Raw genomic sequence first — 21141 nt, forward strand, 5'->3', positions numbered from 1 at the left:
GTTAGTTAACAGGGGAAGACTAAGAAAAACATGGGAGTAAATGATAGCAATGGACTTGAATGAAAAACAAAGACCTGGCTAGATATAGGTTAATTTGGAAATTTATTTGTAAACCCCGGCCAACAAATGTTAGAATGTAAAACAAGCGTTAAACCGTATATATTTACTATCCTGGGTGCCTGGCGTTGCCCGGGTGTTTGGAGGTGTGTATTGAGTGAAAAAAAAAGTGGTAGTAGGCAGGCAGGCCCGAACCCATACTGCGAAGGAGAAAAAGAACCTGAAAAAAAAGTGACGTCTTTACCGTTGCGTCCATTGCTAAACCGGAAGTGACGAATGTTTTAATTAAGGCTAGACAACCGAAAAGAGGGGATGAGTTTCAAAAATATAGGCGAAAAAAGCGACCCCTCCTTGTAAAAAAGTGCCCAGTTGAGACTGAAGTAATTAATGTTTTTAGCCAATTTTTCGATATTTATCGTCCAAAGGGTCGAGTTTTAAGACGATACTGATCTCGTGAAAATCCGTCACCTCTGTCCAATGTTTTAGGCATACATACATACATACATACATACATTTAAACATACAGGTGAGATTTATATTATAGATATCTCTCAATTAACTAATAGAAACGTAACATGAGATCAAATAGTTAAATTCATCCAAAATTAGCGCAATAGAAGTAGTAATACCGCTCTTCCATAGAGTCTCGTTTTCCACTGACGATAAAATAAAATAAAAACATCTTCGAAGGGAACGGTTACACACTCTTGTAATTTCTCTCTTTAATTATTACATAATTGTTTGGTATTTACAAATGATACTAATGGTTATGTTCATGTTTGTTTTTCAAGATTAAAGTCTGATCTTGATTTGAAGATAAAATTATACAAAATCTCGTTTGGACTAAAATTTAAGATGGATGACAAATCCATCCTAATAAGAAAGTGTATTATAATAAAATCGTATTTCTGCTTGTTTGGTTGTTCGCCATTTGATTAATACGTGCAAAAGGTACACTGTTTTACAAATTAATTTTCATACTGAAAGCGGACTTTTACACACATTCATTCAGCATGATTTCTATATATACTATTTATTCTAAGGTAATCTACGTCCAAGAAGTCCTTATTTGCATATTTCATTTAAAAGATCTATTTTACTAATTAGCTTCATGTTATTAATTATTTGTTGCAATAAAATTGTTTTAATTGTTCTATTTAGAAATATTATTTAAAAGTTTATTTATTTAATTTATTTTTAATTTAATTTATATTTAATTTAATTTATTTTCAATTATTAATATCCGACACCAGTTGCCTTTAAAATCGGAATTAAGTTTATTTAATCTGTGAGATTTATTTCCACTTAAAGTTATAGAGATTATTTCACGTTTAATTCTCATAGACGAAAATAGATGTGGTTTATGCTTCCATAAACCCAAATGTGGTACACTTTCAGGAAAATCGTAAGAAGTTAGGATATTCGGTGTATCTTAAATAGTATGTGACTAAACCCTCCGCCTGCCACTATGTTTTAACCTGGTAACACCGGGTATATACAACTAGTATTAAATAAAAAACAAATACTTGCTTATTTTCTTAAAAAAATTTTAAATTATAAAATAAGTCTGTAACAAAAAAACGATTTGTTTATCCTGATACAAAATTCAAATTTAATTTCGAACATATATAAAACTGAAATTTTATGTTAACATTTTGTAGTGACCAAAGATTTAGGCCACAAAATCAAAACGACTACTACCATCCTCTTCAACACTATATTAAACCTTCCTCTTCCCTACAGTGTAAAAGATAATTCGCACTCCTTAACCCTTCCTTACACCTTGTCATCCAGCTTACTGACTCCTCCCCTACCAGCCTGCTGCTACCATCCAAGTAGACCAAGCTGGTGTCTTTTCAACGAGAACGAGGCAGAGTTCACTGAGTCGACGTCCAGTACACACGTGTTTTGACGACTGCTATACCATCTTACCATGTTTGCAGTGTTAATAGAAAATAAAATGATCCTTCAAATTAGTATTTGTGTTGTGTCTTATTCAAACGAGATAACAGCAAATATTACAATGGTGACCCTACCTAAAGAACACTGCATCTCGTCAAAAGAACTTTGCACTAAGAAATGAACAACATAAACTGGATTCGGACCGAAAAGAAATGAAACACACTTTGGAATCTTCAGGAAAATACAAGTGACTACTCAATTTCACGTCGCAAACGTTTCAAAGAGAACCTTCGACGTAAGCACAACAATACTATATTCCCCCCTCCTTCTTTGCCTACACACACAAAAAAGAAAAAAAAGATACATATATAATTTAGAAAAAAAAAGAAAAGAAAGAAAGAAAATGGAAGAATCCAGTGTGCAACAAATAAATCTAAAAACCCCTGAGTTTATGGAAACGGCAGTAAATGGCTGGTTTTCCATTCTGGAAGCCCAATTTCACCTGCGCAACATAACAGCGTCAACAACCAAATTTTACGCTGTCATATCATCCCTGCCTGCAGAGGTGGTAGCTAAAATACCGATAAATATTTTAGAAGGCAGGAAATATGAGGAACTAAAATGCTCCTTGATTGAGTCCCACAAAAGGACCAAGCCGGAATTGCTCGACAAACTAATGTCAACTAACAATATAACTGGCCGTCCTTCCGCATATCTTCAAGAGATGCTGTCTATTGCAAAATGGATAGGTATTGGCGAAGAGATTGTTCTTCATAAATTTTTGCAAGCCTTACCTGCAACAATTTCCTCCGCCATTGCCTCACAGAAAGAGCTAAACGCATCTCAACTAGGAAAACTAGCGGACGAACTAATGCCCTTGCTGAATAATATAAATGCAACAGCGTTTACTGCTCAGCATACTGACAAAAAACAAGAGCAACGTTCGGATACCGATAGGTGTTAAACCATTTTTCCATGAACAAAAACAAAGATATACAGAGCACATATTTACTTCGCGGAGCAAGCCAGAACCTGCAAACCCTGGTGCAAATGGCCAAAGTAGCGAAACATAAAAATACTACCAAGCTCACACCCACCCACACCAACACCAAGTGACTCGGAAAACTAGTAGCGCGAGCCATGTCCGTCCCCTTGAGTTCGCCACTACTACAAGTCAAAGTAAGAAGGCTAGGGACAAAAACATTGAAATTTATTGTAAATACGGGCGCAAGTATCTCGATAATACCAGCAGCCATGATAAACGGTGTCACATTACACCCAACACCAGTATCACTAACCACTGCCAACGGTGAGAAAATAGAATGCCACGGCCAAGCTAACCTTGAAATTGGAATACCAAGTTTGAGAAGGTCATTTTCCTGGACATTTGTTATTGCAAACGTCACCAATCCCTTCCTCGGACTTGATTTCTTAAATAAATTTGGCCTTACAATAGACTGCAAAAATAGAACAATTTATGACCCAGTTACTAACACCAAAAAAAGTTACTATTAAATGCTGCAGCACCAGTAAATGTGGTCATAAATGAAATAGAACTGCCTGTATTCGTTAGAAAAAGCCTGGATAAACACCCAGAAATTTATCTCGCCGCAAAACAACAAAACAGTGAGTACTGTGGTGTTTATCACAGAATCGACAGAGGCAGCAACGCCCCAGTCTTCGCTAAATCCAGACAACTGTCTGCTGAAAGGCTGGCAGCGACGAAAGAGGAATTTAAACGTTTAATAAACGAAGGTGTAATAACCTCTTCAGACAGTGAGTGGTCAAGCTCACTACATCTGGTACCCAAACAAAGTGGAGGTTACCGCTGCTGTGGAGACTACCACGCCTTAAACAGCATCACTAAAAGTGACAGATACCCCATCCCCAATATAAACTCCTTTACGACTAAACTCGCTGATAAACAGCGATTTTCAAAAATTGACTTGATTTCGGCATATCATCAGATTAAGATGCACCCGATGATATTCCAAAAACTGCCGTAATCTCGCCGATGGGACTCTATCAATATGAATACATGCCGTTTGGACAAAAAAACTTAGCGGCTATGTTTCAAAGCTATATGGACAAAATTTTCCGAGATAGCGACTGTGTTTTCATTTATATAGACGACATATTGATCTTCAGTGACAACGAACAATCCCACAAACAAGATATCGACACAGTTTTTCAAATCTTAGAAAACAACAGCCTAAAAATATCACTTTCCAAATCCATCTTCACCATGACATCTCTTGACTTCCTAGGATTTAGAATCAACTCAAAAGGAATCACACTAACTGCTAAATAAAGTTAAAGAAATAGAATCTTTTCCGTGCCCTAGAGATGCAAAAAGCCTACGCAGATTTCTTGGTATGGTAGGATTTTATAGAAAATTAATACCAGGATTTGCGAAATTAGTCTTACTCTTATCTGAAAGAATGAGACTAACGCCGAAAGGTTTAATCACCTTTAATACATCGGAAAAAGGAGCCTTCTCTACTATAACAAAAATACTGGGTAACCTAACAGAATTAACCCACCCTCAACCAACTTTTACACAGTATCAACTGGTCACGGACAGCAGCAAATATGCAGTAGGTGCTGCCTTACATCAAGTCATCGATGGAACCCCAGTACCAATAGGGTTTTTCTCGCAAATACTCACAGCAACACAGACAAGATATTCCACTTTCGACCGTGAACTTTTAGCAGCATATTTGGCTGTATTACACTTTCGCCACATAATAGAAAGTCGCGAAGTATTGCTTCTGACAGACCATAAACCAATACGCGGTTCATTTCACAGTCTAAAACCTGCAAAATCAGATAGGCAACAAAGACAACTAGCCATTATCACAGAATTAATCTCAGATATTGCCCATGTGAAGGGTGACCAAAATATAGTTGCAGATTCTTTATTTCGCCAAACATTTGCTGTACAAATAGATATGTACGGCCTCCCAGCACTTGCAGGTGCACAGAAAACAGACACCGAAATACAGTTCTTTCCAGATTTAAAGAAATTCACATTATCTGGAAAAGATCAATTTGTGTTATGTGATACACCAACGTCATACCCTAGACCTTTTTTACCATGTACACTACGAAAATCTATCTTCGACAGCTTACATTCAGTATCACATCCTGGAATAAAATCATCTATCAAAATGATTAAGGCTAGATTTTACTGGCCACATATGGATAAAACAATCAAAGAATTATGTGCATCATGCACATCTTGTCAACATGCAAAAATATACAGACATACCAAATTAGCAATTCAAACGTTGGAAATACCATCATCGAGATTCCATACTGTACACATTAATATAATTGGACCATTACCCCCAGCAAAATGTGTCAACAATCCTTATACAAATCCATGTCGGTATGTTTTAACATGTATAGATCGAACCAGTCGATGGATAGAAGCACAACCCATAGCAGATATTACAGCACAAACTGTAGCAGAAGCTTTTGTTAACACGTTGATTACTCGCTTTGGTGTCCCACTACATGTCATAACTGACAGAGGCATACAATTTGAAAGCGAACTATTCCTTGAATTGTCAAAAATTATTGGATTCTATAGGCTACGAACAACATCTTATCATCCATAATGCAACGGACTTATAGAAAGAGCCCACAGAACTATTAAAGCAGTTATAATGGCCCGAAAAGAATCTTGGATTTCAGCTCTACCAATAGTCCTCTTGGGAATTCGAAGTATGCCCAACTGCAACAATTTTTCCCCATTTTATGCGGTCACAAGTACACAAATGTTATTACCACAACTAATGATTGGTACAGAAAATACAGAAACAATTACACAAAATTTTACAAGAGAACTGCATAAAACTATGGCAAAATTTGATCTGACAGACTTTTCAAACAGAGAAAAATCAACAAAGAAAGCATACGTACCAAATCAACTTCAAACTTGTGATAAAGTTTGGATTAGGATAGACGCCGTTCGAAAACCATTAGAAGCACCTTATTCAGGTTCTTACATTGTACTCGAACGAACACCGAAATATTTCCTAATAGAAACGAACCCAAACACGCATACACAAGTTTCAATAGACCGTTTGAGACCTTACATTGAAAACAAGCAAAAATGTACGCAAAATACAACTACCAACAAAAATTAAAAAACCGATATTTTACTCCCTGAAAAAGTGCAAGAATATTAGATAAAAACAAGAACTTCAAGTAGGAGAGTTACATTGAAAAAGACAATGAATACATTTATTATTAAAAAAAAAATTTTTTTTAAATAAAAATATACATACATACATATATATGAGCACTCCGTTTACTGGCAGGGTACTTCTCTGTACTGACCGAAGATTTAGGTCACAAAACCAAAACCACTACTACCATCCTCTTCAGCACTATATTAAACCTTCCTCTTCCCTACAATGTAAAAGACAATTCTCACTACCTTACACCTAGTCACCCTGCTTACTGACTCCTCCCCTACCAGCCTGCTGCTACCATCCAAGTAGAGCACGCTGGTGCCTTTTCAACGAGAACGAGGCAGAGTTCACCGAGTCGACGTCCAGTACACACGTGTTTTGACGACTGCTATACTCATGTCATCTTACCATGTTCGCAGTGTTAACAGAAAATAAAATAATCCTTCAAATTAGTATTTGTGTTGTGTCTTATTCAAACGAGATAACAGCAAATATTACAATTTCTTATCAATTTCTTAGTAATTACATTATCACCGAGAAATTCTGTTAAAACTCGTTTGTGTGTGTGGGGGCGTGTGTGTGTGTGTGTGTGTGGGTGTGCGTGTATATATTTAGGCAACATATTTTCATTTAGACAAACATAGCATGGAATGTTATTGTTTGATTAATTTCTTTTGATCTTCTCGATCTTTCGGATAATTCATAGCATATTTCTGTCAAATTGTCGTATGTAGGTTCTGTAAGTGTTTTTTTGTTATTTTTTTTTGTTTTGTTTTGTTTTTTTGTTTTTCATCTTTCTGTTTTTTTGTTTGTTTTTGTTTTGTTTTTGTTTTTGTTTTTTTTTTGTTTTTTTTTGTTTTTTTGCGAGTGTTTTTGACAGACTAACTTGATAGTTATTAGGCGGGGTATTCGTCCGACTTATTCGTGTCTGGTAGGCTCGAACTGTTTGTCGTTTTTTATAGTTTATAAAAAGTATATACAGGTGATGGTGTGCCACCTTTTGAACGTGATCATGTGTTAAATTCGTGGCTACTTAAAATTTACAATATGTATGTGTAAAAAGAATGTTCGAAGTTTAATTTTATGCCAAAATGTTCTTTGCGTAATAAAATGAATCCTAGTGTGGATGAAATGCGGAATATTCTGCGTAGCTTAATTGCCATATATATTTTATAACTTACTATATATATATATATATATATATATATATATATAATGAAAATAATGGAAATAATATTCCGACAAAAATAGAGAAATAAAAAGGAACAAACTGTACATATAATCTCAATCAATAAATTACATAACAAAAAAAATACAAAAAAAAACATTCATTTCATTTCTGTTACAAACCTATATTTGCATTTCAACAGATATATTTCTTTCCAGTAAGAATATTAACTGCGTTCATATCTTTTAAAATTACATTAACGCCTATATGACGTCACTAAGATTTCCCTCTCTTTAACAGCACAAGCCCATCCCTCCTTTTTGAATTTCCAACGTTTTTTTCCGTTTTTCTGAAATAAAACAGCGTCACACTTTGCACGTGTAACATTTTAAAATATTTTGTACTGGTGTTTTTTGTTTCTTAATCTCATTCATCCAGTGGAACTCTCGAAATAAAGACGAAACGTTGATGAACACATACTACGGTTTGTTCCTATATATATATATATATATATATATATATATATATATATATATATATATATATATATATTAAAAAATGTATAAACATCAGAGAAAATTGAAAATTTCAATTTAATTATTTTTAGTTGTGAAAAATATAAAACAAATATTTTTATGTGAGGGTTTTCGAGTTTCTTTTTCATTGAATATCTTTTATATATTTTAAAGTTATCTTTATTTTTTCAATATTGGAGTTTAGTATAATTGTTTTAACTTCCTTTCGTGTTTCTTTAAAATTCATTAAATTTCGTTATTTTTATTTGTGTGTGGGGGGGGTAAAAAGAATTTTTCAAGTTTACAATTTCTACCAGAAAATCTTTCTTGTGTATAATAATATTGTTAAAAAAAAACAAATGACTTGTATTATTATTTATGTAATCTCGAATTGCGTTAACATATGTAGATCAGAATTTAGAAAAGGGAAGAACATTTGAAAATCTTAAATAAGAACAAACTATGTATTTTTTCCTTAAAATTTGAAATATTTATTTACACAATAACACGTCCAGATAACATAAAATTAGCATCGGATTTGCAGCAGTTAGGTTGGATCGTTATCTCAAGGCGAATCAACGTGTTTTTCTTTTATTAAATTTAATTTGTCTATAAAAATTCTGATTTAATTAATATCCTCGTTCAAATTTATTATGTTAAGGAAACCAACTTTTTCCCCAATCAAACTATACTACAAGTTTTAAGTTCTCAAATCCATAAAACATCATGATGTTTATACATTTTTAACGCAATAATAGCACATAATTTAACTGTTCATTTGCAATTCTTGTTTTAATTTTTATTGAATAGATTTCAGTTTCAGCATAAATTGAATTGTATTATTATTTTTTTTTCGTTTTAAATGACATTTTTAAAGGTTTACATTCGTTGTCGACATTTTCACTTTTCAACAGATATTGATGAATTGCATCTACTAGCGTGACGTTACTTTTAATCGCACAGGCCTTGTATTTAGAAAGGCCATGACTGAGAGAACTTAAATAAAAGAAATGATTTTCCATTTAAAAATCATGGCGGAATTCTATTAATTCTAATTAACAACAGTTCAATTTCATTCAACACAAAGAGGCTTTTATTTTTATGTCTTTGATCTTTCAGTGCAATAAATTCCAGGCAAGTGAAACTTTCTTTATAACTTCAGCTTTAATAATGCAACTTTAGAACGATTCAACCACGCCTAGCAGATGATCTGCCGAGCGACCATAATGAAGACTATAAAATATATTACACTTAAATGCATAAGAGACTATCATAAAAATAGTTTCCTTTTTTTTTGTTGTTGTTTTCTTTTAGGAAAATGTGATGGTTTTAAGTGTGCCCAAAGCGGATACTGTATTGCACCCCAGTTGAAGTGCAATCAATTACCTAACTGCGGCCCTCAAGACGAATCAGACGAAAGCACAGAAGTGGCTCAGTGTAAGTATTCTTCCTTATTATGTCCACAATCATCACACCTGAGAAGCTGCCACCTGGGCAAAGAACATCCCCTTTGCAACTCTTTTATACACATGTTCAACTCCTTTACTTTCAATTATTTTTTTTATTAATGACATTTACCTGCATAAATCAAATGTACATTTATACAGGTAAGATAAAAATTGCCGCTCTTCTCTTTTCGTTTGTATTCTTTTACACATCATGAGTGTTGTTTCGAATGTGATATAGATTACATTGACTAGAATATGTATTTTTTTTGTTTATATATTCACAAGTACACATTAAGCATGGTCACTTGGTATTGTCTGCTTAAATATATTCCATCATTATTTTTAAATGATATAAATATTGAAATCAGCAAAAATGTTTTTATTTCATAGTTAACAAGTGCATACCTTTGCATTCACACTTTAGAGTACAGCGCAAAAAGGATGATAGTTTCGATGGGCATATCATACAGGCAATGTGTGATGCAATCCATCAAACTCTGGAAAAAACTAAGTTGGGAGAATATAGAAATAATTATTCGTGGTCCACTTCATCCCGATTACCCAATTTTAATAGGTTAACATTTTCTTTTAATTTTTAGCAACAATATTTAAAAAAAAATTTTCGTTTCACTCTAATATTTTAAATCACAAACTTTCAAATGTCAAGGTCTTCATTTTCTTTAAATGCATCTATCAAACATTATTATCGCCTTTCTAACGTCCGCTGCTTAGACTTGTTCTTATAATCTTAAGCAGAATGGATTACCTGACACACCCCAGTGACAAGAGGTTAGTCTGTTGCCAATTATACTCCCCAGACAGGCTAATACTCATTCATACAGCTGTGTCGAATATTTGCTAACAACTCCTAGGTATTCCCAAATGGTTACTCGTCTAAATATGACTAGGTCCAATCTTGCTTAACTTTGGAGATGTGGTGGAGACTGGTGGGTTAACATGATTTAATCATTTTTCTGACTAAATAAAAAAAATGGTATTTTTTTTTTCAGCTCAGTCTTTAACTTGGGAAGAGTACTGAATAAATCATATCAACGCATCGGCGCCCGTCAGACCACTAAAGTTAAGCAACGTTCAGCCTAGTCATATTTAGATGGGGATATTGAACATTCATTTGTTTTTTAAATTACTACAATATTACCTCGAGAATTTCCACTTATTCTACCATTGGTATATACTAGAACAACTTTCTCACCAATTTGGAAATGTTCGAGATATTTTTTATTATTTGGACTAGGGTTCTCATCTTAGCTGTTATTGTCAAAACGTTTCGGCAGATATAACCTCCAAAATTCTTCAGGGGTGTCTTATTGAACTTTGAAATCTTTATAATGAATTCGAGAATCTAGATAGAATTTAAAATGAAACTCTTTAATTTTTTTCTTACTAATTAATTATCGCTTATCAAGGCCCTGAGTCGACTCGTAACCAAGGGTTAACCAGCTCGTTAGTTGGCTGACGAGCACCATTATGAAAGGAATGGAAAAAAAAAACAGAAATACGCATAAAATTTACTGAAAGGAATGGTTTACCAAAGATGATCACTCAATAGATATTTGTTTACATTAGACTTGAAGACTTGTTGCAGTCAGCTGGGAAACAGTTTCGTGGTATTTTCATCCACAGATAGGATGCTCTAAAAAAATTTTTTTCAGAGAAATACTGTTTGGTCTTTGATACAAAAATGGAGAAAGGGAAATTCTCTGCTGACATTACAACCAGGCGGATTCTCTTGCTCTAAAACCTTAACAAAGAGGGAACGAGAGATTGGAGCTCAGTCGCACACTTACCATGAACATAACGATACAGTAGAGGGAGACTAGCAGCATGTCTTCTGTGTGAAAAGGGCTGTAGGAAAGTGAAAAGATTATCTCTCACTAGATTGCCAAGTCGGTTAATCTACAGAGATGAAGTGGTCTCTTTCCATCAGCCATAACTAGGCCATTACATGTCTTTAGTAATTAGGAATTATATTGCTAATAGTACTCACGCTGAGCACAGAAGCTTAAATCCCCAGAATAATGTCACTTAGAACTGGTTACGTATCACTTTATCTGTTGTGCCATGGATCCATTAGCATAAGTAAAAGTCAGTAGGTCAAATCCACAGTAAATACTGGTGCCGTTATAAAACTTATACATTATGACTGTATAATGTGCGTGATATGTACCGTATAAATAAAACGTAACTCTACACATATTTTTTTTGTTTTCCTTCAACTCAATTCTGTTAGAACAGATACATTTTAATTTCAGCTTACATTCGTCTACCAAAACAAAAAATGAGAGGACTGCAAATGCACTATCGAATATACTACTTTTACTGTTTATCAAAAGGGAAGAAACCGTAAGCCACATAACTGCATGAAATCTGAGAATACACAGACCTTTACATTCTGGCTGAATCTGCCTTTAGGCACTTGAATGCACCTGCTGATTTGAACTTTTCTTGAAACTACTAAATAACCGATAACTTTCAGAATGATAGTCCGTCTGTCTTTCCTAACTACAGCTATAGATGAAAGAGTAGACTTGATTCAAAAGCCTTGCTAATGCCCGCTGTATTCCTTGACCTTTTAGCTCGGAGTAAAATGCAGTATCCGGTCTAATACTACAGTTGCATGCAAAACCCAGCTATGAGTAAACAGAATTAAATATTGCTTCCATATTGGAATATATCTGATTTTATAGCTTTCATATCGATCTGATCTCTTCCGATAAAAATAAAAATGTCATCATCCCATTGCGGGCGAATTTAATCTCTGCATAATGAACCTACAAGACTTTTTTTTCATACAAGATTGTCATTGTTCAGAAGCACAAGAACCTGACATTTTCTGCCCTATAAATAAATATCATGATTGCACTTTTAAGAAAATAGAATAAAAAAGTCCGCTTTAAGCGTTGTGACGTAGAGATTCTATATACAGTAAAACGGTATTTTTAGTTCCACGTTTATCAAAGACAATGAAGTTCTTTGCGTTTTTTCATTAGCTTATGGCAACTATGGTTCATTTCTTTTATTTTCTCTGCTTGGATAAATGATATTCTATGCAAGTCGTTCATACACAATGTATTTCTTGATCTTTCTTAAAGGAAATGGCAGCATGTTTATCCTGAAACCAACCAAAAAACGTATTCATATAAAAAAAAAACAACTGGTTCACTTTTAGATGTATCTATTCAATCTTCATGACAGACTAATGAAAATATTTTTTCAAACTTTAGCCTGACAAACCGACCGACGAACAGACTTGTTTATAGATTGTGTAGCCGCCTCTAAAATTACATGGCCCCATTTACGCTTCATGTGTAGTGTAAAACGTGCCATTTCAGACTTAAGTATAACAGACCGCATACACTCTAAGGCTTAAGCTTATGGAGTATTAAGAAATTGAAAGTCAGAAAACCTTACTTAATTCGTGTCTAACGACAATGGATCATACTCAATGCAAATCTAAAATCTTTAGATTTTTCTAATGGTTATGTCCCCTAAAATTCATTAGAATATTTTAATGGTTATGTCCCCTAAAATTCATTAGAATATTTTCATAGATTTTTCTAATGGTTATGTCGCCTAAAATTCATTAGAATATTTTCATAGATTTTTCTAATGGTTATGTCGCCTAAAATTCATTAGAATATTTTCACAGATTTTTCTAATGGTTATGTCCCCTAAAATTCATTAGAATATTTTAATGGTTATGTCCCCTAAAATTCATTAGAATATTTTAATGGTTATGTCGCCTAAAATTCATTAGAATATTTTCATAGATTTTTCTAATGGTTATGTCGCCTAAAATTCATTAGAATATTTTAATGGTTATGTCGCCTAAAATTCATTAGAATATTTTCATAGATTTTTCTAATGGTTATGTCGCCTAAAATTCATTAGAATATTTTAATGGTTATGTCGCCTAAAATTCATTAGAATATTTTCATAGATTTTTCTAATGGTTATGTCCCCTAAAATTCATTAGAATATTTTAATGGTTATGTCCCCTAAAATTCATTAGAATATTTTAATGGTTATGTCCCCTAAAATTCATTAGAATATTTTCATAGATTTTTCTAATGGTCATATCCCCTAAAATTCATTAGAATATTTTAATGGTTATGTCCCCTAAAATTCATTAGAATATTTTAATGGTTATGTCCCCTAAAATTCACTAGAATATTTTCATAGAAACTCAAATATTTATTAATTGATGTTAAATACCTATGTCAAAATTTTTTTTAATTTAGAAGAATTGGAATGTTTATGAATGGCTTCCATCCCATCTTAGATCCCTTTCATAATGCTAAATCAAACTAAATATAGTCTACATTATTCATCCTTATTCCCAGCAGTTATGTCCCCAAATCCATAATAATTAGTTGCTTATTTTAAGAGTAAATTCTATGCATAAAAATATATAAACATACATACGTTACATAATACTTTATATAAATATATATGATTAAAGTAGAACAAAGATAAAATCCAAGAACACAGTAAAAGTAATGCGGCGACATGTATATATGCATCAATATTTCACCTAATAGAAATTTATTTAGGTATTTTCGCGGTTATCCTTTGTGTCCGAAGAACAGACTTCCGCATTTTTAACAACAAAAATAAAATAACGCCCCTAAATAATACTTATAACTTACCTCTTACTACACACAAAGTACACATCTACAATGCCTTTAGACGATACAATTCATCCCTCAGTATTAAGAATTTTTTAAACAAACATAAAAATACATGCATTACGTCTACAGCACAAGCAGATTTATACATCATACCATGTAGCGATTGTAACAACTTCTACTTCACTGAAATTTAACGCCCACTTCAGAAAAGAATCTATAAACATAACAGAGCCGTAATATCTGGCTATATGAGAATGCTTTTGTTTCGCATTTGTTTGAATTTAATCATAAATTTAACTATAGTATGGCCACAGAAATAAAAAACCCATAAAATACACCAGTGATAAAATACATCAGTTATAATTACACATTTTAAAAATCTTACCAAGTCACGTCCCTATATATGGATCTAGCTAAACACTCATGCATTTACACATTCATGTGTTTTCTATCGGAATTTAAAATTTGTGGAAAGTTTAAAAATCTTGCTTAATGAACCAATAATGCAGACAATGCAAAATGAAAAATAAAACAATATGTTTGTTGTGGTAAATGGTCACATGAATAGAGACCTCGAACAATATTGATCACACTGTTGTATTTCATTTCCATTCAGTCAATTTCATTTAATAGAGACAAAAATAACAAACAATGAATTCTCTTAATTTGACTTTATTCAATCTGTAATTAATAATGAACATTCTATTTCAAACTGAATTCTGATGGACAACGATTGTCATAGGAATACAAGACTTCATATTTTTTTCCTGCAAAATTTAAAGAATGTTCAACAAATCCAAAATAATGTTCGATTTGTCGATTAGTTTCAAATAGACACTATTGGGTTATAAATAAATAAATAAAAATATTGTTGTCTTAATCTAAACAACAACTGATCCATCCTTAGAATATATTCTTTCAATATGTAAATTTAACAACGAAAATGCGATTTCAAACCGATGCTAACTGACCAACAAAACTGTGATTTCAAACTGACGCTAACTAACTAACAAAAATTATTTCAAACTGACGCTAACTGACCAATGAAAATGTGATTACAAACTGACGCTAACTGACCAACAAAAATGTGATTTCAAACTGACGCTAACTGACCAACGAAAATGTGATTTCAAACCGACGCTAACTGACCAGCGGAAATGTGATTTCAAACTGACGCAAACTGACCAAAAATGTGATTTCAAACTGACGCTAACTGACTAACGGAAATGCGATTTCAAAACTAACGCTAACAGGCCAACGAAAATGCGATTTCAAAATAAATGCCACTGATAAACGAAAATAAAGTTTCAAACTGACGCCAACATACCAACGAAAATGCGGTTTCAAAATTGGCGCAGACTGACCAACGGAAATGCGATTTCAAACTGACGCTTACAGATCAACGAATATCGTATTTCAAACTGAAGCATGGCAGACACTTGAAAATGCTATTTTGAATTTACAGCGTCAGACCAATGAAACTCTTCGTTCTGCTAAATTTGATGGCATAAATTACTTATATTTTATTATGTTAAGTCAAAACGTGTCGCTCTTGAAATAGAATAATATTAATTATTTCATTATTTGCGTTGAAAATCGAAACTTTCTCAGTATCTAATGTCTCTTCTCAAAACATTAAAAATTCAATATTACCCATTGGGTTAGTATTTATTATTATATATAATTAAGTATTTGGAAATTCCAACTTTTCTAATGCTTTGAAACAAACATACATGCCAACAAAATCACACAGATCAGCAGCATCCAGCAGTTACAATTGTCGTTGCTGCTTTCAAACATACACATTTATGAAACTCTTGCGATGTAATAAGAACCTATCTATCCTACTCTTTATTCTGTTCCCTTTTTCTCTTCCTATGTCTGTCTTATCTTTCCACCCTCTTCCTATCCCCCTCTTAATTATTTACATTATTCGACCCACTTCTCGCCATCTAAAAATTTCATGTACAAGTGAAAAATTTGTACGGTTACCAGCGACATAAGAGCATGAGAGTGTTAGTAATGTATCGATTTTAATCGACCCCCCCACACACTTTCTATTAGTGAATATGCAATAGAATTACCCCTAAAGAGATGAGAGAAAAAATAATATTAAAACATTACTCTAGGAAAGATTAAAAAAAGAATATAAAAATATTAATTTAGGTAAGATTAAAAAAGAATATAAAAACAGTAATTGAGGAATAATTAAAAAATAATACTAAACATTAATTAAGAAAAGATTAAAAAAGAATATAAAAACATTAATTCAGGAAATATTAAAAAAATAATATAAAAAGATAAATTTAGGAAAGATTAAAAAAGAATATTAAAATATTAATTTATGAAAGATTAAAAAAGAATATAAAAATATTAATTTGGGAAGGAATAAAAAAAGAATATTAAAACATAAATTTAGGAAAGATTAAAAAAATATAAAAATATTAATTTAGGAAAGACTAAAAAAGAATATTAAAGCATTCATTTAAGAAAGATTAAAAATGAATATTCAAAAATAAATTTAGGAAAGATTTAAAAAAGAATATAAAAACATTTATTTGGGAAAAATTAAAAGAAGAATATAAAAATCTTAATTAAGGAAAGATTAAAATATATTAAAACATTAATTTAGGAAGGATTAAAAAAAGAATATTAAAACAAACTTAGGAAAGATTAAAAAATAATATTCAAAAATTAATTTAGGAAAGATTTAAAAAATATATAAAAACATTTATTTAGGAAAGATTAAAAAAATAATACAAAATAATTAATTTAGGAAAGATAAAAGAAAACAAATATAAAAACATTAATTAAGGATAGATTAAAAAATAATATTCAAACATTAATTTAGGAAAGATTAACAAAGAATATTAAAACATTCATTTAGGAAAAGTTTGAAAAATAATAAAACATTAATTAAGGAAAGATTTAAAAAGAATATAAACAATAATGTAGGAAAAATTATAAAAATTATATAAAAACCTTTATTTGGGAAAAATTGAAAGAAGAATATAAAAATATTAATTCAGGAAAGATTTTTTAAAAAATATTAAAACATTAATTTATGAAAGATTAAAATAGGATATTAAAACATTTATTTGGGAAAGATTAAAAAAGAATATAAACACATTTATTTGGGAAAGATTAAAAAAAGAATATAAACACATTTATTTAGGAAAGATTAAAAAATAATATTATAACATTCATTTAGGAAAAGTTTACAGAATAATAAAACATTAATTAAGGAAAGATTAAAAAAGAATATTACAACATTCATTTAGAAAAGATTAAATAAGAATATAAACACATTTATTTGGGAAATATTTTTAAAATAATATAAAAACATTTATTTAGGAAAAGTTAAAAATATTAAAATATTAATTAAGGAAATATTAAAAACGAAAATTAATTCATTAATTTAGGAAAGATTATAAAAGAATATAAAAAGTAATTTAGGAAAAATTAAAAATAGAATATAAAAGTAAATTTAGGAAAGATTGAAAAAGAATATTAAAATATTTCTTTGGGAAAGATTAAAAAAAGAATGACAAAACATTAATTAAGGAAATATTAAAAAAAGAATATTAAAAAATTAATTCGGAAAAGATTAAAAAAGAATATAAAAAATTTTATTCAGGAGAGATTAAAAAAATATTAAAACATTAATCAAGGAAAGATTAAAAAAGAATATAAAAGCATTAATTCAGGAAATATTAAAAAAGACTATAAAAACATTAATTTAGGAAATATGAAAAAAGAATATGAAAACATTAATTCAAGAAAGATTAAAAAAGACTATTAAAACATTCATTTAAGAAAAATTAAAAAAGAATATAAAAACATTCATTCAGGAAAGATTAAAAAGATATAAAAACATTAATTCAGAAAAAATTAAAAAAGAATATTAAAACATTAATTAAGGAAACATTAGAAAAGAAAATTACAACATTAATTTAGGAAAGATTAAAAAAGAATATAAAAACATTAATTTAGGAAAGATTAAAAAAGAAAAAATAAATAAATTTAGAACAGATTAAAAATATAAAAACATTAATTCAGGAAAGATTATAAAAATATATAAAAACATTAATTCAGGAAAGATTATAAAATATATAAAAACATTAATTTAGGAGAGATTAAAAAAGAATATAAAAGAATAAATTAAGAAAGATTAAAAAATGAATATTAAAGAATTAAGTAAGGAAAGATTTAAAAAAATATCAAAAAATTAATTTAGGAAAGATTTAAAAAAAATAAATTTAGAAAAGATTTTAAAAAATATAAAAACATTAATTTAGGAGTGATTAAAAAAGAATATAAAAGAATAAATTTTGGAAAGATTAAAAAAAGAATATTAAAAAATAAGTTAGGGGAGATTAAAAAAGAATAATAAAACATTAATTTAGGAAAGGTTAAAAAAGAATATAAAAACATTAATTTAAGCAGATTAAAAATGAACATTAAAACATTCATTAAGGAAAGATTAAAAAAGGATATAAAAACATTAATTTGTAAAATATTAAAAAAGATTATAAAAACATATTAATATTAGATTAAAAAAGAATATAAAAACATTAATTCAGGAAAGATTAAAAAAGAATATAAAAGATAAATTAAGGAAAGATATGAAAAAGAATATTAAAATATTAATTAAGGAAAAATTAAAAAAGAATATATAGACATATATTTAGGAAAGATAAAAAAAGTAAATTAAAACAATCATTTATGAAAGATTAAAAAAGAATATAAAAACATTAATTTGTAATATATTAAAAAATATTATAAATCATTAATTCAGTAAAGACTAAAAAGAATATAAAAACATTAATTCAAGAAAGATTAAAAAATAATATAAAAAATAAATTAAGGAAAGATTATAAAAGAATGTAAAATATTAAAAAAGATTATAAAAACATTAATTCAGAAACGATTAAAAAAGAATATAAAAATAAATTTAGGAACGATTAAAAAAGAATATAAAACATTAATTTAGGAAAGATTAAAAAAGAATATGAAACATTAATTTAGGAAAGATTAAAAAAGAATATAAACACATTAATTCAGGAAAGATTAAAAGAGGATATAAAAACAGTAATTAAGGAAATATTAAAAAAGAATATAAAAAGTAATTAAGAAAAGATTAAAAAAGAATATAAAACTATTAACTAAACAAAGATTAAAAAAGTATATAAAAATAAATTTAGGAAATATTAAAAATGAATATAAAAAATAAATTTAGGAAAGATTAAAAAAGAATATAAAAACATTCATTCAGGAAAGATTTTAAAAAATCATTAAAACATTCATTTAGGAAAGATTAAAGAAGAATATGAAAACATTTAGTAAAGATAAAAAAGGATATAGAAACATTAATTCAGAAAAGATTAAAAAGAATATAAAAAAATTAAATTAGGAAAGATTAAAAAAAGAATATAACAATATTTATTTAGAAAAGATTAAAAAAGAATATAAAATCATTAATTAAGGAAAGATTAACAAAAAATATAAGATAATAAATTTAGGAGACATTAAAAAAGAATATAAAAACATGAATTCAGGAAAGAGTTAAAAAAGAATATAAAAACATTTATTTAGGAAAGATTTTCAAAAAATTTAAAAGCATAAATTTAGGAAAGATTTAAACAGAATATGGAAATAAATTTAGGAAAGATTAAAAAAGAATATAAAAACTACATTTTAGGAAAAATTAAAAAGAATATAAAAACATTCATTTATTAAAGATTACAAAAAGCATATAAAAACATGAAATCAGGAAAAGATTAAAAAAGAATATAAAAACATTAATACAGGAAAGATAAAAAAAAGAATATGAAAAAATAAATTTAAGAAAGTTTCAAAAAGAATATTAAAACATTAATTTATGAAAGATTAAAAAATATATAAAAACATTAAGTCAGGAAAGATTAAAAAAGAATATAAAAACACTAATTTAGGAAAGATTTAAAAATAATATAAAAAATAAATTTAGAAAAGATTAAAAAAAGAATATTAAAAAAATTATTTAGGAAAGATAAAAAAGAATAATAAAACATTAATTTAGGAAATATGAAAAAAATATAAAAACATTCATTGAGGAAAAATTAAAAAAAGAATATAAAAACATTCATTTAGGAAAAATTAAAAAAAGATTATACAAATATTAATTTAGTAAAGATTAAAAAATAATATAAAAAATAAATTTAGAAAAGAATAAAAAAAGAATATAAAAATATTAATTTAGCAAAGATTAAAAAAAGAATAATAAAACATTCATTTAGGAAACATGAAAAAAAGAATGCAAAAACATTCATGTAGGAAAAATTTAAAAAAGAATATAAAAACATTCATTTAGGAAATATGAAAAAAAGAATATAAAAACATTCATTTAGGAAAGATTAAAGCGAGATAATTCAAACAAGCAAACTACATATAGTTATTTGTGGATAATTATTTAAAATTGTACATTTGATAAAATATAAAACCAACTTTGAAATGTAGTGATTCATGTCCTTTTCTCTTCCCTACGACCTCATTATTGGACAAAAATGTGGCTAGTCTTTCGCTACTCCATTGTGAGTCTCATAGCAAGTGCTTGGTTGAGCTTTATTCTCTGGTCCACCCCATGTAATACATTTACAACAAAACTCGTCTACCTTGAATCACTGTCAATAATTCCCTTTTTTCCTCCCTAAACTAAAGGAAACTTCTATGAGCCAAGTTTCTTTCATAGAACTGTCCGTCTGCAGAACACAATACTGCAGAGCTGCTTCTCAGCTTACTAGATTCGTTTTCAATTCCAATGTAACGGAATTCTTGTTGGTCCACCCTTTTAAATTATCAAATTCTGCTTTTTCATCACCATCATTAGTAATCATCATGGTATCGTCTCATTATCCAAATTACACTCATTTAATCTTTATCCTTGAGTACCTTTGGGCTTTGATAAGTGGTGACTTAAAACTATTAGAAAGTATGCAGATCACCTAATGAATGTTATAAACTTCAAAAAGACAGAATTTGCTTTTTTGCTTTAATTTGTATGTAATTGTAATTTCGTTTTGTAGATAGCCAAATTAGGTTCTGGCATTTCCATTACCGTTTAACAAGAATTTATGCAAATGCTACTATTCCTGTTTCTCTCCATGCGCCAAAATCTTAAGAGACACATCATTACATCTGAACACGGTGTGGACATCA

The 21141-nt window shown here is 29.4% G+C and overlaps 1 protein-coding gene across 8 annotated transcripts in view; it reads left to right on the plus strand.

The window, feature by feature from the left end:
• The window catches only part of LOC145292083 (dorsal-ventral patterning tolloid-like protein 1), a 2157643-nt gene that overhangs the window by 2057679 nt on the left and 78823 nt on the right, over positions 1-21141 (plus strand). For all 8 annotated transcript variants that reach the window (XM_080138158.1, XM_080138152.1, XM_080138155.1 and 5 more), the window contains one exon: positions 9159-9281. In XM_080138158.1, coding sequence (XP_079994284.1) covers positions 9159-9281 — 123 coding nt within the window. The remainder of the gene's footprint in view (positions 1-9158; positions 9282-21141) is intronic.

This window comes from Euprymna scolopes, chromosome 13 (genome assembly GCF_053919585.1).
Source record: "Euprymna scolopes isolate OS-2025 chromosome 13, ASM5391958v1, whole genome shotgun sequence".
In the NCBI taxonomy this organism is placed as follows: Eukaryota; Metazoa; Mollusca; class Cephalopoda; order Sepiida; family Sepiolidae; genus Euprymna; species Euprymna scolopes.